The sequence below is a fragment of the Phyllobates terribilis genome, unplaced genomic scaffold (genome assembly GCF_046119375.1).
Source record: "Phyllobates terribilis strain yellow unplaced genomic scaffold, ASM4611937v1 Scaffold_5__5_contigs__length_657084704, whole genome shotgun sequence".
NCBI classification, from domain to species: Eukaryota; Metazoa; Chordata; class Amphibia; order Anura; family Dendrobatidae; genus Phyllobates; species Phyllobates terribilis.
In genome coordinates this window covers 502726772-502751363 of record NW_027362765.1, presented here as the reverse complement: position 1 = coordinate 502751363, position 24592 = coordinate 502726772, and the positions used below count along the sequence as shown (strand labels likewise).

The 24592-nt window shown below is 42.7% G+C and overlaps 1 protein-coding gene across 1 annotated transcript; it reads right to left on the bottom strand.

Moving 5' to 3' along the window:
* Nucleotides 1-224: 224 nt before the first annotated feature.
* On the bottom strand, nucleotides 225-24378 carry SIRT1 (sirtuin 1). Its single transcript, XM_073685581.1, has 9 exons — nucleotides 23963-24378; nucleotides 18655-18768; nucleotides 15228-15469; nucleotides 14434-14586; nucleotides 13843-13990; nucleotides 11383-11462; nucleotides 10687-10873; nucleotides 3920-4477; nucleotides 225-1598 (listed from the first exon to the last, which is right to left on the bottom strand). The coding sequence occupies exons 1-9, from the start codon at nucleotides 24303-24305 to the stop codon at nucleotides 1294-1296; spliced, it is 2130 nt and encodes a 709-aa protein (XP_073541682.1). The 5' UTR covers nucleotides 24306-24378; the 3' UTR covers nucleotides 225-1293.
* Between the last annotated feature and the right edge of the window lie 214 nt (nucleotides 24379-24592).

The following is a 24592-nucleotide window of genomic DNA, read 5'->3' as shown; positions in this document are numbered from 1 at the left end:
TACCAGGATTAGGGATGAGGGATCCATGCATACCAGGATGGGGAAATTTAACAGTAGCTGCTGCATTTCCCACCCTAAACTTATACTCGAGTCAATAAGTTTTCCCAGATTTTTTGGGTAAAATTAGGTACCTCAGCTTATACTCGAGTATATACGGTGTATAAATTGGGTGATTACAGAAAATACCATGTAAATGGAATACGAGGAACACTCATTTTAATATGGAAGGAGAAACAAACGCACTCTTCAAGGGTTCACATAAAGGTCCAAATGCATAAAAAGTTACATTTCCTTCAAAAACTGTAGTTACATTCCAGAGTATAAATACTGAAATATGTATTATGTATCAAGATTACATACTACAGAATTTGCATATTAAGATTTATTGAAAGGACTCTGATACAAATTCTACCAGAGGGACACAGCTCTCCCCACCCGTACAGAGACAACAAAAACTAAGAAAATAAATTAGGCACAGTTTTAACACAAACAAAAAAATTTCAGACATTTTAGATTACAAAAAACCTGTAAAACATGAATATCGCGGGAACAGCTGCTTTTACCCAGTCAGCCAAGCAACCATTTTTTTAAGTGTTATTTAGAACTGTACATACTCATTCATATATATTATGAAAAAAAAAAAAAAAACATTGTGGAAAGTTAGAAACTTCTCATTTACATTTGGCTCATTTTAACTCAAATATTTCAGTCAAAATCTAAAATTACAAAAAACTAAAATGCTAAAAAATAAGTCATTTAGTTGAGGACTAAACTAGAAAATAAGTTGTCAAATAAACAGAAATAAAACAAATAAAACAACCTAAAAAAAACAGAAAAGCAAGAGAGATGTAAAGTGTTTTCCATTGTCAGCATTGGATAAAGTACTGCTACTTAAAAAAGTAATGACAAATCCTTGTCTTTGGCCTATTTTAGCTGTTCCTTTAACTTAAACCTTACATCTAAATAGGTTTCACAGGAATTTTACAGTAAAAAAAAGCGGAAAAAAAAAAAAGTATCTAAATGATACATAAATTATTAACCACAATACTGCATAAGAAGTTCCACCACTACGCAGAGACAGAAAAAGCAAGTTATAAAAATAATTACAGAATGGTCTAGAGTGATTAGAAAGTTTTTAAAAATTCTCAAGACCATGTATTTTGTGGGTTCAGTTATACTTTTGTATACTAATTTGTGTTTTGCATGCTCTCAAGTCCACATATTTCCATGCTTTTCATTGTCCGGTTTATATTCTTAATGCTGGTGCTTAGAAGATGTAAGGCATTGTCTATACTATAACTTTGTTGATGTATCATCAGTACCTAAAACCCCATTGTTTTCATATATTACAATCCCATCAGACTCATCCTCGAGCCCAACTCTATGTTCTGTGTCAGAGTCATTGTCAAATTTGACACGGTAGAAGTCTTCGTTCTCGCTGTCTTCGTCCACCGGTTCCTGTAAACTTGGACTTTGTAACGACTCGCTGTCACTGTTGGTTCCACAAGAGCTGGACGACAGGTCATCCTCGGAATCTGAAAACACCTCCGCACCATGAAAAATATAGCGATTTGGGGACACAAAAAGATACTGAGTGCCTAAAAGAGAGATGGAGAGAGAATTATCCCACACTCCTGAAACAAATAACAGCATGCAGCATTAAATTGTTCCCTCCTTCATAATTGGGAAGTTTTCCATTTTGAGCGGATTAGTTTAACTTTCCTTTTATCAAGAGCCGTAACATTATTTTGTCAATCAACAGTCATTTGGTGGATTGATTTTTATGGGATGAGATGCAGTTTTGAATTACACCACTTTACCATGTAACATACTGAGGGGGGAAAAAAAAAAAAAAAAAAGTTAAAAAAGCCAAATTGTGGTAAAATGTTGAACCCCCCAAATTCCACCATTGTTTTTACAATATTCATAATGTGGTATAAGGGTATGTGCACACGATGCAGAAATGAAGCAGAAAATTTCTGCATCATTTCTGCATCTCCCTGGCAGAAAAAACGCATGCAGATTGTGCATTCGTTATTCCTGCGGAATACATGCGGATTCACATGCGTTTCCTCATGTGGATTGACCAGCGCTTTCCAGGCGATTTTAGCATCACTTGGAAAGTGCTTGACAACTAGGTCACACTATATAAATCCATGCAAACGGTATGCATTTATATAGTGTGACCCGAGAGAGTGGTAAAAATAAAAAATAAATGTATACTTTACCCTCCGATGGCCCACGCTGTCCTGCTCAATCCGTTCTCCCTCGCCGGCAACTTTGAATTGAAAGAACTGCCGACGTCAGCGTCACGTGACCCGGCATATGACCGACGTCAGCGTAGGTCCTTCAACTCACTGCAAAGTGCCGGGAACCAAGCAGAAGCTGTGCGCGGGCCGACAGAAGGTAAGTATACATTTATTTTTTATTTTATTCTTGTTTTACAGCTTTTTTAATGGTACCTGGGTGTGGAGGAGACTCTCCTCTCCTCCACACTCGGGTACCATCCGCATATTAGAACGCGCCAATAACGCAAGTACAGATGCAGTCTTGCGGAATTGGCGCGTTCTAATGCAAGTCAATGGCGGCGAAAACGCCACGTTTACGCAAAATTAATTGACATGCTGCGGACTTTTGAGCGCAGCGTTTACGCTGCGGAAAAATCCGCATCATGGGCACAGCACATGCGGATTTCAATTGGGGAACATTGCTGCCCTTCTACCATGCGTTTTTAATGCGTTTCCGCGGCGTTTACGCAACTGCAAAAACGCCGTGGAAACGCATTAAAAACACATCGTGTGCCTAAAACCTAGCAGTAGGATTCTTCAGGTCAATGTCATTTTTTTCATAATTTTTTTTTTTATATGCAAAATGTGATTTTCATCACCATTTTTGATACTTGTAACTTTCCTTTTCCATCAATGGAACCATGCGAGGGCTTGTTTGTTGCACGCAGAGCTGATGTTTTAATTGATGACATTTTTGCACACATGACATTTTGTTAGCATCCCATTGCATTTTTGTGCGGCATTCAGCAACCAAAGAAATGTCGTTTAACTCATTTACAGATTTCCTTAGCTCGTTGCATACAACCACCGCGACCATATGATGTAATTTTACATGATTTGGACACCAAGAGCTTAAAGGGTATTATTTTTATTGATCATCGCCAATCATAAAAATATAGAAATGCAGCTAGTTTAGTCCCTTGTGCACATCACAGTGGGGCTCATGGCCACTACCTACGGAGAAAACGTCAGTATATCCTGCAGTCCAGACCAATGTATGACATTTCCTAGTGATGGTCAACACCTAATAGGATATATACTAAATGTTAATTTGTAGAGAAAGTCATGAGTGAAACTTAAAAATTGCCACTGCAAAGCATAATTTGTTAGCATTTTTTTAAACCCCTTCCAACCTAAGCTTCAAAAATTGTACCACTGGTCCAAATGGGAAAGTTATTTGTACATCTTGAGATAGGATAAGGGGAGAAAAAGGAACTCATGCTGAACTAGCAATATTTTAGCATTTGGCGCATAAACCTCCTACGTAAATTAAAGTATCCTCAGGACTATCGACTACAAGCCACGATTAATCTTATGCTACAAACGTGCAGTACGTCACAACCTCTGACCACCATCTCTGTAACCTGAGTAGGTGGAGAATTTAGATTTTTATTTATATTTTCATACATATGTTTTTCAGTACAGCCTAGACCACTATGAGATGACAACTGACTGGCAAAACCTCCCATGACCGTTGTGGCCCATCAGATGAAGACTAGGACCTGATTCATTCTTGATGTTGTCCTGTAACCAGTTGTCAAAAAGGGCAGCTTGGTGATGTGCTGGAGCTTCTGAAACACCTGACTGATTGGCTTTTATTGACCTATCAGTCGTGAAAGACCTGGACTTACCATCTAGACGTTTGCTTATCTGCTCCTTTGAAGCTTTACTGGTCAGAGCCGTCTTGGACGGATCAATACTGCTCTCCGTAACAAACTTTGTGGAATCCTCATCATTGCTCACTGGAGTCTCAACTGCAGGCTCTGACAACTGGAGCTGGGTTATATCGGCTTTATCATCACCGTTGCCTATGTTTATTTTTCTTTTTCCGCTTTGAGAAAGTTCGGATTCACTTTCTGAAGAGGGACAATCTTCTAGCGGTGGAGTCAGAGGCAGCTCTGGGTGTGCTAACACATCTTGTGGAAACATATCTTGTCCAGTGCCCACTACTGGCCTAGGGGGCATTATATCTGGGAAAACCAAAGGTACTTTGTTTGGTCGAGGAGGCTTCTCTGTGATTTGTGAAAGTTTCATGGGACTGGTACAAAGTTCTGTATATTTTCCACCCAGTCTCTGACACAATTCATTTATAATGACATCGCAATCACCGAGTAGTTCAATATCAAAATGCAGATGAGGCAATGGCTCTCTGTTGATTAAAATTTGAGGCACTTCATGAGGGATTGAACCTTAAAAGAAAGAAAACATAATAAAAATCCAAGGATAACATCAAACTAAGAAAAAGCAGAAATGTTGAGCCAATAATTCTGAAACCATAAATCTCATTTACATAGGTATCCTTCAATTTATTTCATTTTTCTTGAAGCCCAAAACAGTCTTAAAAGATGTCCAAATAAACTTATCTGGTGCTTTCATTCCATCCATTGTCATCCTTAACTCTTGCTCTTTTTTTTTTTTTTTGAGGAGACGACTGGGTTGACCTGTTTCAAAGATGGTAAGACCGCCACAGCAGACTGAAAGCTACAGATCCCAGAAGCCACCTGAGTCTACTCTGTCACGTCATTTTTTTTTTAATATACATATATACACACACACACACACACACACACACACACACACACACACACACACACACATATATTATATTTTCTTGGCTGCAGCTATTACAAGCTGAGCAATGTAAGGCGAGAACAGTGCAGAGAACAGTCAGCCGTACAGTGAGAACAAGCACACCTTGCATGTATAGTCTCGCTGCATAGGAAGCAAGGCTTGAAGAACAGCACATGCTTGCCGAGGTCTTCATAAGTAATATTATATTAACATTGACTGGACTACCATTACTTATAGGAATAATTGCATGAAAACACATTTTTGCAAAATATATTATATTTAGAAATACTTTTTTTTTTTCTTTTAATAAAGTTACCTTAACCCCTTCACCACATTGGGATTTTCCATTTCAGCATTTTCGTTTTTTTGCTCCCCTTCTTCCCAGAGCCATAACTTTTTTATTTTACCATCAATATGGCAGTGTGAGGGCTTGTTTTTTGCAGGATGATTTGTACTTTTGAAGGACACACAGGTTTTACCATATCATGTACTGGAAAATGGGAAAAATATTCCAAGTGCAGTGAAATTGCAAAAAAGTACAATTCTTTTTTAACGATGTTCACTAAATGCTAATACTGACCTGCCATTATGATTCTCCAGGTCATTACAAGTTCGCAGATATCAAACATGCAATCAGATTTTTTTTATTTTATTTACCGTATATTCCGGCGTATAAGACGACTTTTGAAGACTGAAAAATCTTCTGTCTAGTCTGGGGTCGTCTTATACGCCGGTAATGCTTTTGAGCTTTCAGAAATTGACATGCGGGGATACTCTGGGGGTGTTAATAAGCTGCCGTGGCCGTATCCCTGCCATGTCGGAGTTAATATAAGGTGGAGGGAGTTAAAATACGGTGGCGGTATGTCCAGACGGTCAGCGCTTCTGTGCTGAAACGGACACATCGGTGCGTATTCCCAGCTCCGGACACAGCGCAGGGCTTCTGTGCCGACAGCTTTCACTTGTCACAGAAGCGCTGCGCTGTGTCCGGAGCAGGGAAGTTCGCATCGCTTCTGTGACAATATATGAAAAGCCGGCAATTCAGCAGCGGCATAAGCCGGCACCCGACAATTTAGAATAGAAAGAATAGAGCTTCACACATAGATTAGATAGATAGAAACATGTCAGTCACATATATATGAAGTACAGTGACAGTGTTGCTTACTGTACTTGTCATTTAGTGTAAAGGATTTATTAAAACAAATAATAGTGTTTTCATGCACCGTCTCTTTAAAAAAGCTGGCCGGCAATTCAGCAGCGGTACCCGACAATTTATAACAGACAGAATAGAGCTTCACACATAGATTAGATAGATAGAAACATGTCAGTCACATATATATGAAGTACAGTGATAGTGTTGGTTACTGTACTTGTCATCTAGTGTTAAAATAACGGATTTATTAAAAAAAAAATTGGCGTGGGGTTCACCTTAATTTTAGTCTCTAGCGGAGGTTAAGCAGACAGCTGGGGCAAATGTTTGAAGCCTGGGAAGGGGGTAATACCCACGGAGCTTCCCAGGCTACTAATATCAGCCCCCAGCTGAATACCTAGCCTTTACTAGCTATTAAAATGGGGGATCCCAAAAAAATGACGTGGGGTCCCCCCTATTTTAATAGCTAGCAAAGGCTAGGCAGACAGCTGGAGGCTGATATTAATAGCCCAGGAAGGGAGCCATGAATATTGGCCCCCTCCCAGGCTAGAAACACCAGCCGTCAGCCGCCCCAGGAATGGCGCATCCATAGGATGCGCCAATTCTGGCACTTAGCCTCGCTCTTCCCACTGCCCTGTAGCGGTGGCAGTGGGGTAATAGGGCTGGGGTTGATGTCAGCTTATAATGCCAGCTGACATCAAGCCCAGGTTAGTAATGGAGAGGCGTCTATAAGACACCCCCATTACTAACCCCATAGTCAAAGTTAAAAAAAACACAAACACCCAGAATAAAGTCCTTTAATTGAAATAAAGACACATTCCTTTATTGTTCTAAATTAAACCATACTTACCATCACGCCCATTCCAGCTGAAGCCAACGATCTCCTGCAATAAAAGAAAAATAATAAAGCAACCTCATCCTTACCTTTCCATGGTTCCCACGACGGCTCCAGCTCTGCTACATCGAGATGACAGGCTGGACCGCAGCAGAACGCTGCCATCCAGCCTGTCATCCCGCAGACACTGAGAAGCGCAGGCATGCTTGCGCTCCTCAGTGTCTGGCTGTGACGGCATCCAGATGAGCCGACAATGAACTCAGCTCACCTCCTGGACGTCCGTCACTGACAGCGTGGGAAACTTCTACTGCGCATGCGGGGAGCAGGAGAATTTTCCCACGCCGTCAGTAACGTGCATGAGGTGAGCCGAGTTCATTGGACATGATCTCGGCTCATCTGGATGCCGTCACAGTCAGACACTGAGGAGCACAAGCATGCCTGCGCTTCTCAGTGTCTGCCGCATGGCAAGCTGAACGGCAGCGTTCTGCTGCGGTGCAGCCTGTCATGTGAATGTAGCAGAGCTGGACCGGTCCTGGGAACCATGGAGAGGTAAGGATGAGGTTGCTTTATTATTTTACTTTTATTGCAGGAGATCGTTGGCTTCAGCTGGAATGGGCGTGATGGTAAGTATGGTTTAATTTAGAACATTAAAAAATTGTGTCTTTATTTCAATTAAAGGACTTTATTCTGGGTGTTGTGTTTTTTTTAATTACTTTACTAGAAATTCATGGTGTTCATGTCTAATATTGGCGTGACCCCATGAATTTCGGGCTTAGGGCCAGCTGATAATGCCAAGCTGGCCTTAACCCCTTTATTACCCAGTGAGCCACCGCACCAGGGCCCTGGATGAGTTGGGTACAGCGCCAGAAGATGGCGCTTCTATGAACGCGCCATTTTCCGGGGTGGCTGCGGACTGCAATTTGCAGTGGGTGGGGCCCAGAAAGCTTGGGCCTCCCTGCTCTGCAGATTCCAGTCCCCAGCTGCCTAGTTGTACCTGGCTGGACACAAAAATAGGGCGAAGCCCCACGTATTTTTTTTTTTAATTATTTCATGAAATAATTAAAAAAAAAAAAAGGGCTTCCCTATATTGTTGTGTCCGGCCAGGTACAAATAGGCAGCTGGTGGTTGGGGGCAGCCCGTTCCTGCCTGCTGTACCTGGCTGGACACAAAAATATGGCGAAGCCCCACGTCAACATTTTTGGGAAAAATTAATTACAAAATTAATAATTTAGGGACTGCATCTTTATTAACCCCTCAATTGTCATTTAGTGTTAAAATAAAGGATTTTTTAAAAAAAAAATTGGCGTGGGATCCACCATCATTATAGTCTCTAGCGGAGGTTAAGCAGACGGCTGGGGCAGATGTTTGAAGTCTGGGAAGAGGGTAATACCCACGGAGCTTCCCAGGCTACTAATATCAGCCCCCAGCTGAATACCTAGCCTTTACTAGCTATTAGAATGGGGGACCCCCCCAAAAAATGACGTGGGGTCCCCCCTATTTTAATATGTTTATGAGTGACAGTTTTCCTGCTATATACCTGCATGTCATAAGAATTTAAATTAAAAAAGGACCATGTTAAATTCAAATCTGTTTTTTTTAAATTTTTACCGGTGTTTGGTATGCGTTGGAAAAGGGGTAGTCTTATACGGTGAATATATCCTAAACTCTATATTTTAACAGGAAAGTAGGGGGGTCGTCTTATACACCAGGTCGTCTTATACGCCGGAATATACGGTAAGTGGTGAAAAAAAAATTCTAAGTTTGTTAAAAACAAAAATAAATAAATACATTTTTCGAGACCCGTAACATCTTTATTTTTCAGGATGTGGGGCTGGGTGATTGCTTATTTTTCGCTTGCCAAGCTGACATTTTTATTGATACTATTTTGGGGTAGATGTGATGTTTTTATCACCTGTTATTGCATTTTATTGCAGCGACCAAAAAACTAATTCTGGGGTTGATTTTTTTTCTCATTACGCTGTTTACTGATCGGATTAATTCTTTTTAGATTTTGAGAGATCGGGCGATTCTGAACGCAGCGAGCCCGCATCTTTCCTGGCACATGACAACTGATCTGATCAGCTGTCATGTGCCCCTAACAGCCGCGGGTGGAATCATGACCCACCTGCGGCTCTTAAAATGTTAAATGCCGCTGTCAAACTCAGGCCGCGCCGGAAGTGCGTCACAAACCGCGCCCATCACATGATCGTGGGTCACAGATGGGTTGGCATGACAACCCGGGGTCTGAAGGAGACCCCTGTGGTTGTCATAGCCGATCTGCTATGAGGGTCGCCCAGCGGTCGGTGTTCATAGCAGATGAGCACGTTTGTTAAGCATAGTAGGGCTGAAGCCCTGCTATGTGTGACACAGGCAATCAGATGATTGCAACTTCTAGTCTCACATGGAGACCATTGAAACAAGTAAAAAAAAAAAAAAAAAAGTTTAAAAATATTAAATAAATTAAAAAAATATGAAAGTTCAAATTACCTCCCTTTCAGAGCTGGGGAATAAAAAACAAAAGCAAAGAAAAGGAATGGCCGCGGCGTGAAATGGTTACATTTTTTTTTTTTTTTTTACATGCTTCAATAGACTACTTAGAAGACTTGAAGCTGTGATTATCTGATCACTTGTGCTGCCACTATCCCATTAATGGTTTGTTTGGTTGTAAAGGGAATCTGTCAGTAGGATCAACCCTATTAAGCCGTCTATATGGATATCTAGGTCATAGGAAGCTGAATAACATTATACCTTGATATCTGCGATCCGATGTCTTATTCCAGAAAAATCCAGGTTGTTCTGGACTGTGGGCCGGACACTGATTTACAATGAGAATGTGACTCCAGAGATTATTATACATGAAGGTGAGTTATCAGTGTGTTGTGTAATGTCCCCTCTCTGCTCTCCTGATCTCACTGCAGAGCTGTGTGTGATTACACCTGACACATCTGCAGCTTCCTCTCAGCTTCAGCTTATACTTCACAGGCAGACAGGGTGTAATATTGCTGCAATACAGCAGAGCTCAGAGAGCTGCAAAAATGTGTTTGCAAGAAGACAAAGTTCAGTTCTCCTGTCCTGTGTTAGTTACAAATCTCACACTGGTAACTCCACCTTTTAACTAAAAATAATCTCTGGAGGTCGATTCTCAAGCAGATCAGTGTCTGGCCCATAATCCTGAACAGCTCATTTACATATAAGAAAATTATGGATTTCTCTGGAATAAGACATCAGATCGCAGATATCAAGATATCATTTTATTCAGCTTCCTATAACCTACATGACCATATAGACGGCTTAGGAGGGTTGATCCTACCGACAGATCCCCTTTAAAACCGAACGGACCATTAATGGGATAGTAGCGATGGCTCCTTGAACCTGAAGTATTATTACAAAATCTAGAATCTGCAGAATTGACGAATTATGCATTTAAAAATCCACAGCATGCCACAAAACCCGCTCTAATTTTTTTCGGTCACTTCTGAACGAGTATATGTGTACCTTGCTAAAGATCATTGGAATCTACAAAAGTCTACCACGTCTGAACAAAACCCAAGTCTATTTTTCAGTATAGAGTTATAAAGATGCTTCACTGTAAAGGAATGAGGAATATAGAGAATATAAAATGCTGCAATCACAACTATCACACTATCAGTAGGCCACAAGTCTGTGGCGAGACCTTAAGGGCTTAGGGCCTCAAACCAAGTCAAAATGACAAATTACACATTTCCACTGGGAGGGCGGCCATCACTTTATATGTCTTACCACCTATGGAACTATATAACATAGCAATGAGAGGCAGGCAGGTGCTGCCAACTAAAAGGATTCAATTTTATCTACTAAACACTCACTTGGGATTAGAGCAACCGGTCTCACTTTCAAAGAAGAACCAATGACAATAAGAAGATCAACCTCATCTTTGTCATACTTCATCGCTCTGTGAAATTCGGCAGGTAAATTCTCCCCAAAGAAGACAATATCCGGTTTCATAATTGCAAGTGGCTCATCTGGTGGGCACCTTGGACAGCGTGGCACAATCTACACAGTAAGAATATTGAGGATACATTTTATTCCTGAATTGGAAACCTGTGACTGACAACACATTTCCCAGCATAGTTACAGAAATCAGCTTCTGATATGTACTAAAAGGCATGAGATCCCAGACAATCTGTGACTATTACAGATCTCTGCTACTGAAAATCTGACAAGATGCCAAGCGAAACATCCATTACAATCAAGAAAACAATCAGTGCCTTCATTTAGCACAAATTAGTATTGACCTTCATCATAACTTAAGAGGGCTTCCCGAGCCGTCCCAAATGGGTTTCATGACTCTGAACAGCCCTTACATAAATCTGAGGTGGTCATAAATTACAGCATTTACCAAGGTTATCTCATATACTCTTGCACTTTCTAAAACTTTTACAAGAGTTAAAAAAAAAGTGAACTGTAATAGTATGTGACATGGTTATAGATACAGTTAAAGTATGTCACCATTCACAATGCTATAAACAAAAACTAATAAAAAAAAAAAACATGAATATTACCTGGTTAAATATGTCCTCCCTTACAGTTTCACAGTCCACTTTGTTTTTGCATATTAAACAGGAAGCCATGGCAAATGATCCTACGGGCAACAAAGACACAATCGTAAACATAATTCAATATAAGGCTGTGTGCCCACGATGCGTTTCTCAAGGGTTTTTTGCTGCGGAATTTCCGCAGTGGAAACTCTTTAAAAACGCTTGGTAATACGTGCCTCATGGTCCCCAATGACAATCAGCATGTTCTGTGCACATGCTGCGGATTTTTCCGCACAGAAAATCCGCTGCGGAAAAATCCGCAGCATGGGCACAGAACATGCTGATTGTCATTGGGGACCATGAGGCACGTATTACCAAGCGTTTTTAAAGAGTTTCCACTGCGGAAATTCCGCAGCAAAAAACCCTTGAGAAACGCATCGTGGGCACACAGCCTTTTTTGCTGCGGAATTTCCGCAGTGGAAACTCTTTAAAAACGCTTGGTAATACGTGCCTCATGGTCCCCAATGACAATCAGCATGTTCTGTGCCCATGCTGCGGATTTTTCCGCAGCGGATTTTCTGTGCGGAAAAATCCGCAGCATGTCCATTATTTGTGCGTTTCCGCAAGTGGATTAGCTTACTCAATGCATTTGAAAAACGCATGGCAAATCCGCATGTCAAAACCCTTCAAAAACGCATGTTAAAATCCGCATGCATTTTTACTGGCAAGGACATACAGAAATGCTGCGGAAATTTTCTGCTTCAATTCTGCATCGTGGGCACATAGCCTAAAAGGAAAGTCTCCAACTGTCCGATTTACATACAGTCATGGCCGAAAGTGTTAACACCCTTGAAACTGTTCCACAAAATATTGTATTTCTCCCAGAAAATTATTGCAATTACAAGTTTTGTTATACACATTTATTTCTTGTGTGTACTGGAACAGCACAAAAAAACAGAAAAAAAAAAGCAAATTGGACATAATTTCACACAAAACCTCAATAATGGGCTTAACAAAATTGTTGGCACCTTTCCAAAATTGTGGGTAAATAACTTTGTTTCAAGCATGTGATGCTCGTTCAAACTCACCTGTGGCAAGTAACAGGTTTGGGCAATAAGAAAATCACACTTTAAACCAGATAAAAGGCGGAGAAGTTGACTCAATTTTTGCATTGTATGTGCCACACTAAGCATGGAGAGCAGAAAGAGGAGACGGGAACTGTCTGAGGACTTAAGAAAAAAAATTGTTCAACGATATCAACAATCTCAAGGTTACAAGTCCATCTCCAGAGATCGTGATGTTCCTTTGTCCACGGTGCGCAACATAACCAAGAAGTTTACAACCCATGGCACTGTACCTAATCTCCCTGGATGTGGATGGCAGACAAAATTTGATGTAAGGTTGCAAACGCAGAATAATTTGGATGGTGGATAAGCAGCTGTAATCACGTTCCAGGGAAATTCAAGCTGCACTGCAGGCTCAGGGTGCATCAGTGTTAGCACAAACTATCCATCGACATTTGAAAGAAACAAAGCCCTATGGCAGTAGACTCAGGAGGACCCCCCCACTGCCGACACAGACATAAAAATCTAGACTGCAGTTTGACAAAATGTACGTGAGCAAGCCAAAATCCTATAGTACCTACAGTCAAATATGGTGGAGATTCAAAGATGTTTTGTTTTCTCTGTCACTGGGTGCCTTGACTGTGTGCAAGGCATCATGAAATCTGAAGATTCCCAAAAGATTTTGTGCCGCAATGTAGTGCCCGTTGTCAAAAAGCTGGGTTTATCTCCTAGGTCATGGGTCTTGCAGCAGGGCAATGACCCCCAAACATACTTCAAGAAGCACCCAGAAATGGATGGAAAAAGCACTGGAGAGTTCTGAAGTGGCCAGCAATGAGTGTCTGCCTTCTGCTTCTCCCTCTATAGAATTTTACAAGCACTAACTGTCCTCTCAGGAATGTGAATATTATACCCTCACAGAATACAGATTTTCCAAATTTTAACCTTTTGGAGGGAAAGATGAATATAGGAGGAGAACATTTCTCTGATAAGGTATATTAGTGATCCTTATGTTCACGTGTGCTATTGATTTAGGAAATAAAACAAAAAAAATGGTTACTCTTTAATTAGCGATTTAATTTGTAAGGAATAAATCTCTTTTTCATTTTATTTTAAACTGTTTTATAATTAGGGGCATAAGATATATATGGAGGTATGGGACAAGTGTTACCCTGCTGAGAGATCTCTGTACAGAGTTGTGTGCCTGTACTGTTCTGTCTGGAGTCTGCAGGCCATCAATGTATCATACTACAGATTTCCTTCACACATGGACAGTACATGTAGTATGACAAACAAGCATCAGTTTTCCTCTGCAGTTTTGCTGCTCATTAGATAATTCTCATAGGACTATGCCAAACTGTACAAGCATATGACAAGTTGGGCAGTAAGTGCCTCACATGGCACATGCATCACAAATCCTCACCATGACATTGTATAATCCGCTGAATGCCCGCAACTTGCTCCAGTGTATCTATATTCTGAGTATAATTTCTAAGCAGTTTTCCCTCTTTATCCAGCATAGCAATAAATTTGTGGCAGAGAGATGGTTGGAATTGGCCGGGAAAGATTTCCTAAAATTGGGGTGAAAAAAACAGAATTACATCTACACATGCTGTATAATCATTGCCGTCATCAGTGAATACAATGAGCTCTTTCCCATGCAAGACTCCTGACATTATACCTGTTGTCTGTTCCATTTGCACAACAGCAGGAGAAATTGATTCACAATCAGTGTTGCTTCATAACTGGACAGGCTGATTTCACAGAAGTTTGATTTACTTGGAGTTATATTGTGTTGTTTAAGTGTTCCCTTTATTTTTTGAGCAGTGTATAACTAATGTAGACTAATCATATATGATTGTAGACGGATCGTATTGTGGCTACCTCTGCACACAAGTCCGGCTGCCACAGAGGACCAGGCTGACTGCTGGATCACGACACAGCAAATCAGTTTGCTCAACGCCAATATTATTTTTCCCAGAAAGTTGAACACATTATGGAGATAAAAACCTACCTTAGCAAATTTAAAGAATGGTCTTGGATCCTTTCTAAAATACTCAATATCAAACATGGCTTGAGGATTTGGAAGGTCTGGAAAATCCACAGCAAGACGTGCATAAATGCCATCCCTTGATCTGAAGTCTGGTATGCCACATGAAACTGAAACCTGTAGGGGTAATAAATGGAAAACTTGTAAGGTCGTCCTCAAAATGAGCTGAATAGAGGTGTAAGGAGAAGAGCTGGAAGAAATATCACAGCCTAGTGCTGTCATTTCTGCGCGGACCAGTGACCCTAGAAATGCGATACCGGAACTACTATTCAAGGTATCACTCCCTCTTCACAAAAGAGATGTGCTGAAACAGCTAGGATTTGGCCAACAGCTGTCTTATGCATATGGTCAGCCTCTGGGCTTAAGCTCTGGGCTATATGGAGCCATAATGTGGAAACCATAACAGTTATGATCCATAATGGTACTTCTCTTTGCCTCCAAATTCATAGGCTCCTGAATCTAGTGGATGGTTTCACCCAGTGATTGACAGTCCTAACTGTATGAGCATGCTACAGAGACAGCTGTCAGTCACTGCCTAGGACCACCTACTGGACTTCCAAGAATGATCACTGTTAAATATGAGAAATCATACTGAATCTTTCCTAGAAAAAACCTACATATCACTCTGCTCAGCTCTTCCACATTCAATGTGACCAATTTGCACATCTATGTCTATGTTTTAATGTGTATGATGGCCTATTTCTTTGTTCAGAACTTTTTTTTACTTGTTAACTTTATAAACCAATAAAGCTACTTACCCCAGCACCAGTCAAAACCATTATTTTCTTGCTTTCTTGAAGTAACTTCAAAGCATCCTCCATAGTATTAATGTCCTTACGTTTTTTCCTTTTTGGAGGGTCCGAAAGTATATTGATAACAATCTGCCACAGGGTCATATCATCCAGATCTGGGGGTGCAACAGAGTCTGGAAGCAGATCTCTCAGTATGGTCCTAGGATCTGTGCCCATCATAAGGTGCCGCTGAACAAATGTGTACGGTCCTGCAGATTTATTTTTAAAAAAAAAACAAAAAAAAAAACAGACACTTATTGAGTATACAGGTCTCTGCACCACAATAATTAACTCAAACACACTTAGCCCCTGAATAACAGTATTTTAGGTCCTCAAGAACAACTATTTATTATTGCTACAACCATAGCATTCCAAAAGCTATAAGTTTTTGCATCAACAGGTCATACAGAATGTGGTGTGAGCAGTAGGTTTTATTGGCACTATTTTGGAGTCAATATTTTAAATGGGATATTCCAATTTCGCACATTTATATGACATATCCACAGGATACTCTGTAAATGTATAGTAGATGCAAATCCCACCAATAGGATATGTGACTACTTTAAGAACGTAGTCCTGACGTGTGCCGCTGTCAGTGGAGCAGTGGTCAGAATACCAATTCACCCCTATGGGAATACTGACCACCTCTCCTCTAAAAGCTGTGTACAATAGTGCCCTATCCTTGAAGAAAAAATATAAAAAAAGGGCAGCACGGTGGCTTGCAGCGCTGGGGTCCTGGGTTCAAATCCCACCAAGGACAACATCTGCAAGGAGTTTGTATGTACTCCCTGTGTTTGTGTGGGTTTCCTCCGGGTTCTCCGATTTCCTCCCACACTCCAAAGACATACTGATAGAGAATCTAGATTGTGAGCCCATTTGGGACAGCGATGATAATGTACAGTTATATGAAAAAGTTTGGGCACCCCTATTAATCTTAAGCTTAATGTTTTTTAAAAATTGGTGTTTTTGCAACAGCTATTTCAGTTTGATATATGTAATAACTGTTGGACACAGTAATGTTTCTGCCTTGAAATGAGGTTTATTGTACTAACAGAAAATGTGCAATCTGCATTCAAACAAAATTTGACAGGTGCATAAGTATGGGCACCCTTATCATTTTCTTGTTTTAAATACTCCTACCTACTTTTTACTGACTTACTAAAGCACTTTTTTTGGTTTTGTAACCTCACTGAGCTTTGAACTTCATAGCCAGGTGTATGCAATCATGAGAAAAGCTACTTAAAGTGGCCACTTGCAAGTTGTTCTCCTGTTTGAATCTCCTCTGAAGAGTGGCATCATGGGCTCCTCAAAACAACTGTCAAATGATCTGAAAACAAAGATTATTCAACATAGTTGTTCAGGGGAAGGATACAAAAAGCTGTCTCAGAGATTTAACCTGTCAGTTTCCACTGTGAGGAACATAGTAAGGAAATGGAAGAATACAGGGACAGTTCTTGTTAAGGCCAGAAGTGGCAGGCCAAGAAAAACATCAGAAAGACAGAGAAGAAGAATGGTGAGATCAGTCAAGGACAATCCTCAGACCACCTCCAGAGAGCTGCAGCATCAACTTGCTGCAGATGGTGTCACTGTGCATCGGTCAACTATACAACGCACTTTGCACAAGGAGAAGCTGTATGGGAGAGTGATGCGAAAGAAGCCGTTTCTGCAAGCACGCCACAGAGTCGGCTGAAGTATGCAAAAGCACATTTGGAGAAGCCAATTTCTTTTTGGAAGAAGGTCCTGTGGACTGATGAAACCAAGATTGAGTTGTTTGGTCATACAAAAAGGCGTTATGCATGGCGGCAAAAAAACACAGCATTCCAAGAAAAACACTTGCTACCCACAGTAAAATTTGGTGGAGGTTCCATCATGCTTTGGGGCTCTGTGGCCAATGCCGGCACCGGGAATCTTGTTAAAGTTGAGGGACGCATGTATTCCACTCAGTATCAGCAGATTCTTGACAATAATGTTCAAGAATCAGTGACAAAGTTGAAGTTACGCAGGGGATGGATCTTTCAGCAAGACAATGATCCAAAACACCGCTCCAAATCTACTCGGGCATTCATGCAGAGGAACAATTACAATGTTCTGGAATGGCCATCCCAGTCCCCAGACCTGAATATCATTGAATATCTGTGGGATCATTTGAAGAGGGCTGTCCATGCTCGGCGACCATCAAACTTAACTGAACTGGAATTGTTTTGTAAAGCGGAATGGTCAAAGATACCTTCATCCAGGATCCAGGAACTCATTAAAAGCTACAGGAAGCGACTAGAGGCTGTTATTTTTGCAAAAGGAGGATCTACTAAATATTAATGTCACTTTTCTGGTGAGGTGCCCATACTTATGCACCTGTCAAATTTTGTTTGAATGCAGATTGCACATTTTCTGTTAGTACAATAAACCTCATTTCAAGGCAGAAACATTACTGTGTCCAACAGTTATTACATATATCAAACTGAAATAGCTGTTCCAAAAACACCAATTTGTATAAAACATTAAGCTTAAGATTAATAGGGGTGCCCAAACTTTTTCATATAACTTTATGTAAAGCGCTGCGGAATATGTTGGCGCTATATAAAAAGATTATTATTAAAAATTTCTCATTATTAGATAGATGTGCACATTCCTACACACTTTACTCATGAGGTGGCACCATACTAAGAAAGTAAATAACTCTTCAATGAATCATTTTTTTTTAAAAGTCAATACTCAAATATTTGTGATTTCTTATGATATATACAGTAGATATTACATGTCAGAGTGGGCCAGCCCCTTTAAATAGTCACAGTAAGTCAAACTTAACACCTTCCCCACTAGGTGATTCATTATTTCTTTTGTTTTTCCTTCCATACTTTTTTTTTTTAATTATTATTTCCAGCCACTTAACTATATTTGGGCTTGTGTTTTGCTCAAAAACAGGGAAAAAAATCCTAGTGCAGTGAAATGGTGAAAGAAAAAAAACAACTTACAAACAATTCTGCAATTGGTTCTTGGGCTAGTTATAAAAACCTTGAAAACATCCATGTCTAGTTACAGCTTGTGGTCCATCTTACCACCTGAAGCCCACAAAAGCTAAAGGCTATGAGGGCATTCTTCCCTGTGTGGTGCCATAGTCCCTTTGCTTTAGTGATCAGTAGGGGGTTAGGCATGAGAATGGTTTAAAGCCACCTATGCTTTTTGCACATGGTATATCCAAAGGATGTGTTACATTTTACCTCTCACATCAACAGAGTGCATAAATGGCCACCACCAAGTTTGGTGTACTGCAGTGTATATCTTCCGGCCCCCTCGGCTTACAGACCCGTCGTTAGGGGGCCACATTCTCATAGGTCAGAGGCCTACAGCGACTTTAATTTAACAAATACCAACACTCAGACATGGGAATCTGTACCTATACAGGGCTTGGGAGTCCAATCACTGGAGCTGGCATGGGAAGCTCTATCATCTTCATCACTGTCACATGAATGGAATCCACCAACAAGCTCATCATCTAGGTGAATACTTTCTGCAAAAGGAAAATTAAAATTATTATATTTTTACAATTAAATAACCACTCCCGCAATTTTTTTTCCAGCGCTAGAGTGGTGCTTCTATTTTAAGGTCTGTACCCGTAGTCTTATATTTACCCATCGGCATCGGCATCTTCACCTTTTATTGATGCACCTCCGGTCCCGCATTTTCTTGTGACTGCAGCTTCTGACTGACCGGAAGTCAGAGATAACGGTCACAAGCTCTATATGTAAGTCTATGAGAGCCAGAACAAGGGTCTCACAGTCTTGCATTGAAAAGTGAAATCTGCCTCACCCTGCAAACACTGGAGCGATCAACCAGGTCACAAACTGGTAAAAACTGACCAGGAGCAGTGGCGAGAGAAGGTGAAGGCAGCGGCAGGTAAGTATGAGAGTAGGGGAAGGGAACTTAGATTAGAAGCACCACTCAAGTGGTAAAAAAAAACAAAAAACAAGAAAACACACGCTTGAGTGGTGCTTTAAAGGGGTATCCACTACTCAGACAACCCATTCTCAATCATTATGTTTCCACCAAATAAATTAATACACCTGTACCAATCTCCAATGCAGGTGCAGTTCCAGCGGCGTTAGCATTGGCTCTCCAGGGACTCGTGTGACATGTTTATGCCATGCACTCCCTGCGGCCAAACAGCAGCCACTTCACTGTCACCTCCTTTGGACATAACTAACATCCAAAGGAAGTGAGAGCTGTTGCTCTCTGACTTTCTCCAGATGTTTTACCAGCTTTTTTTTTCCACCTTGCTAAAGGTGTGCTCCAACATTTTTTTTTTTTTGGCTTAAAGTGAACCCGAAAGCTGATACATGCTGCCCATGGATTGGCAGTATATATCAGGCACTGGCTGTATGATATCAGCCAAGTATGTTTGATTCTGAAATGCTGTGGCTCTAAAAGCTGCCGGTGACCGAGACCGCGCTATAGAGTAGTCGGAAAGGCAGATCCCCTGCAGCTTCTCCCCACCCTCTGCCAGGTCTCGGCCTATACCAGCATGTAGGCAGAGACCTGTCAATCCAGGGCAACGGGCGGGGAAAAGTCAACATGGACCGCTGCCTGTCTGACTAGTCTCCCGTGCATTTTGAAGTATGCTACTCTCTGAAACACCCCAGCATTTCAGAGTCAAACATGCCTGGCTTAGATTATACAGCCAGTGCATGATACATGCTGCCCACGGATTGATAACATGTTTTCAGCTGACAGGTTCCTTTTAAAGGCATTTTTCAAGTCATGGTATATGATTGCACATCACTATAGCTCCCACTCATTTTAGTGCAAAGAACAAACAGTGAATAATGTTTTAGAGAGGTAAGCAGCACTTACCATATAAGTAAAAAGTATCTCTCTTGATTAAGGTCCTTTAAAACATAGGCCAGCATTGCAGGGAGCGGCTGCTGTCAGACTCCTCTAGTGACTGCTTATGTTCCTGAGATCAAAGAATCTGCTGTCAGACAGCAGCGCTCTCAGAGAACACAAGAGTGCTTGGCCTACTGAGCGTTCTTGTCTATGGCGGAATCTGGAGAGATCGCTGCTGGAGGAATGATTGTTAGGCCGACAGCCATTTATTGTGTCTGGGGGGCATTAGCCAAGACAGTCTAATGTATCAAATTTATCATCCAGGACAAGCTACTGTTTTTACAGACTGTTCAGTCTAAAGCCCCCGTCTCACATAGCGAGATCGCTAGCGAGATCGCTGCTGTGTCACGGTTTTGGTGACGCAACAGCGACCTCACCAGCGATGTCGCTATGTGTGACACTTTGCAACGATCAGGCCCCTGCTGTGAGGTCGCTGATCGCTGCAAAGTGTCCTGGACCATTTTTTGGTCGTTGCTCTCCCGCTGGTCAGCACACATCGCTGTGTGTGACCAGCGGGAGCAGCGATCAGGCTGGTAACTATGGTAAACATCGGGTTACTAGGGGCGCACGCGCACTTAGTAACCCGCTGTTTATCATGATTACGAGCCTGCTAAAGTGAGCGGTAACCTCCCGCTCACTGTAGCAGAGTGGTAATCATGATAAACAACGGGAGCGTGTGCCCCTAGTAACCCGATGTTTACCATAGTTACCAGCCTGTTCCTGCTTCAGCAGGCTGGTAATCGGAGCAGGACATCGTGGAAAGATTCTTTCCACGATGTCGCTGCTCTCCTGATCGTTGGTGAGCCTGCCTGTTTGATAGCTCACCAGCGACCACATAGCGACGCAGCAACGATCCCTGAAGGTTGTATCGTTGTCGGGATCGTTGCAGTGTCGCTACATGTGACGGGGCCTTAAGCCATACATGACAAACTCTGGTCCATGAGCCAAATCTGGCCCGCAGAGTGGTTTTATTTGGCCCGCGACACCAGAAGCACCACTCCTTTGTGGGGCCCAACATTCTGTGTGGAGGGCTATGCTGTGGGGCCCAACATACTGAATACTATTTGGCCCGTGACTTTGTCAAAGTTTTCCATTTTGGCATCCCTGGTCTAAGTTGACTGTGACTACTACACAGAATAAGCAAATGTGCCCCTAGGGCCACTGTTGTGACCTGCAGGGTTGCCAGAAGCCTTAAAGGGAATCTGTCACCAGGTTTTTGCCACCTAATCTGAGAGAAGCATAATGTAGGGAGAGAGACTCTGATTCCAGTAATGTGCCAAATACTGAGCTGCTTATTGTAGTTTTGATAAATTCACTGTTTTATCAGCAAATTATCAATTTAGCAATCCTGGGCCCCAGAGATGACATTTTGAGGCAGACCTGATTGGCTGAAGTGGTCACATGTCCGAATTGAAACATCATAGTTGGAGGTCATGATACAGAGACCGAGCAAAGGCTTGAGAATTTGTAAACAGAATGGTATAAAACAAAACTCAAAGCAATTTAACAAAATCAGGAGTCTGGACACTCCCTTTAAGGGCTCACTCACACGGGCGTATAAATCAGATGAGTGCAATCCAATTAAAGAGGTGGTTCACTACAATGTATACTATGCCCATCGATTTACACGTTTTAAATAAGTATTTTTGTAAATACCTTATGTTGCCATTTTTGCCTGTGAGTGGCGCTATCGCTGCTCACTCAGTACCGATCATGTGAACCAGACTGCAGCTGCCTCTGACATCCGCTGATGTCACGTTAACTTCCGGACTCCCTTGATTCCCCCAAGTGTGACCCAGTCTTTTGCACCCCCCGATTGACTGGGCTACAGGCGGCGTTTCACCGTACGTCACAGCCCAGTATCCAGGGCGCACTTGCGGTCAATGAAAGCATAGGAGAGAGGGAAAGCGTATGTTGGATACTGGGCTGTGACGTGCGGTGAAATGTCGCTCACAGCCCAATCAGTCAGAGGGGAGTGTATGACTTGGTCACGCCTGGGCAAATCAAGGGGACCTGGAAGTTGACGTGACATCAGCGGATGTCAGCGGCAGCAGGGCCACGTGATGCGGACCGAGCAGTCAGCGATAACGCTGCTCACAGGCACATACGGCAGCAGTATGTACTTACAAAAATATTTATTTAAAAAGGTGTAAATCAATGGGGGCATTATACGTTGCAATGGACAACCTCTTTAAAAGGAGTCGTCCACTACTTTTTATGATTGCCCCAATGTATTTACGCTGTGATTTTAACAAGTCTTTTTGTAATTACCTTTGGTAGTCTTTATTGACTGTGAGCAGCGCTATCACTGGCCGCTCACAGGCATCACGTGACCCCCGGATGCAGTCGGCTCTGACATCCGCTGATGTCAGGTCAAGTTTCGGCTGCAGCCGGGCGTGACCCAGTGCTGCGTTCCACTATGCGTTTTTCAAGCGTTTTTGATGTGGAATTTCCGCAGCGTAAGAGCTTGAAAAACGCTTGGTAATCCGTGCCCCATGAAAATCTGCATGTTCTGTGCACATGCTGCGGAATTTTCCACAGCGGATTTTCCTTGTGGAAAAAATCTGCAGCATGTCCATTATTTGTGCGTTTCAGCTTGCGGATTTGAGGTCCCAATGCATTTGAAAAACGCAAGTCAAATTTGCATGTAAAAACGCTGCAAAAACGCGTGTAAAATCCGCAAGCGTTTTTACTGCCAAGAACATACAGAAATGCTGCGGAAATTTTCTGCTTCAATTCTGCATCGTGGGCACATAGACTGAGTGATGGGCTGTGGGTGGGGTTACCGCACGCGACACATCCAGCATCCACTGCGCACTCTCCCTTTCCTCATTCAATGGGAAAGCGCGCGGTGGATGCTGGGTGTGACACGCGGGGTAACCTCGTCCACAACCCAGCATCCACCGCAGGGAGCGCGTCACTGATGTCACGCCTCACTTGGCGTGATATCAGCGCGGGGTCACGTGATGCCTGTGAGAGCCCAAGGATAGCGCTGCACACAGGCAATAAAGACTACCAAAGGTAATTACAAAAAGACTTATAATCACAGGGTAAATACATTGGGGCAATTGGAAAAAGTAGTGGACAACTTCTTTAAAAATACGATAGCACTCTGCCAAATGTACACTGTGGGGCAGTGCAGATCTGCAATTTTTTTTTTCTTATACAAAATTGGCCTGAGGAAAAAAATTGCAGTGCAAGTGCATCTGAGAATTGGAAACATTGGACTGCACACTGATGTCACCTGAGTGCAGTCCGATTACAGCAGATGCCAGCAATGGAGAACTTACTTTCTCCGAACCTGTGCTGCGAATCTATCACACATTCGGATCAGACTCTGACAGAGATTGAGCTGAGTGACATTTCCATATTCGGCCCGACTCTCTAGCATGATAAAATCGATGGCCCAGTGACCCCGGCCTAACAGGGTCATTTTAGAAATCCACATGACAACGAAACATAACGCAATGGTCCTTCTTGGCGGACCCCACCGTACACATTGGCAGCAGCCATCATCCCCAGCACCCATGGGGTGACGCCTCCTGAGCTCCAGCTCCTCTTACGCTGCCTCCCTTGTGCAGGAACAGTAACATTTCATCATTTTAGTTGCATGATTCAATATGAGAAAACATAAACTGATACAATCAGTGAGAAGTTCCAGGAACCCCGAGGACAGCACTGTACGGAGAATGAAGACTGGATACATTCATCCAGCCACATCAAAGATACAAAAATGAAATACAGTCGGCAGAACATCGCATGCGATCATATCGCACGACAGGTGTGGGCTGCAGACTGCTGGCAGTGGCGGCAGCACTCACCTGCACAGTGCGCGGTCTCCCCTGCAGCGGCGGCGCCTCCGTTGTGCAGCTCCTCCGCTCCCGCCTCCTTCCGGTCCTCGGCTCCGTCCATCCCCAGCAGGCCAGTAGGCGCAGCGCTATTGTGCGCCTGCAGTCCGGCCGCTCTCTCCGCGGAGGCCTCTCCGTCTTGCAGGCTGGAAGGAGCGGACGACAGTTCTATTCTCCGTCCGCTCTCGCCCGGTACCGGCTGCCCGCCGTTAGCCGCTTCTGTCCGCGGCTTCTTGGCGACGGGCTCGCCGTCTTCTATTGGTAGAACGAAGAGAGAACCGGACGGGCGACAGCCCAGCCGAGCCGCGTCCGCCATCTTCCCACAGCCCCAAGTAGGAGGCGTCCAGCAGGAGCTGCGGGAGACGGCCGCCCCACGTGATACGTCTTCCACCAATGGCAGCCGCTCCTCGTGACGTAAACAATAACAAACTTCATCACGTGGAAGGTGTAACGGGGCAAGCAACGGAGAGAGTAGGGCGGGGAGCGAGAAGTGCAGGCTCCGGTACCGGCAGCTCCTCAGTGGTGGCAGCACACCGGCTGTGCCTTACAGAAGCCCTGCTGTGCTGCCGCAATTACCGGGGCCGGGCCACTCCTTGTATCACG

Excerpts from the sequence above, each read along its gene's own strand:
- SIRT1 (XM_073685581.1), bottom strand. The coding sequence starts at position 24,305 with ATGGCGGACGCGGCTCGGCTGGGCTGTCGCCCGTCCGGTTCTCTCTTC. Across the intron at positions 11,463-13,842 it reads GCGGATTATACAATGTCATG|GATCATTTGCCATGGCTTCC; the intron begins GTGAGGATTTGT and ends TGTTGCCCGTAG. Across the intron at positions 1,599-3,919 it reads GATAAGCAAACGTCTAGATG|GCACTCAGTATCTTTTTGTG; the intron begins GTAAGTCCAGGT and ends TCTCTCTTTTAG.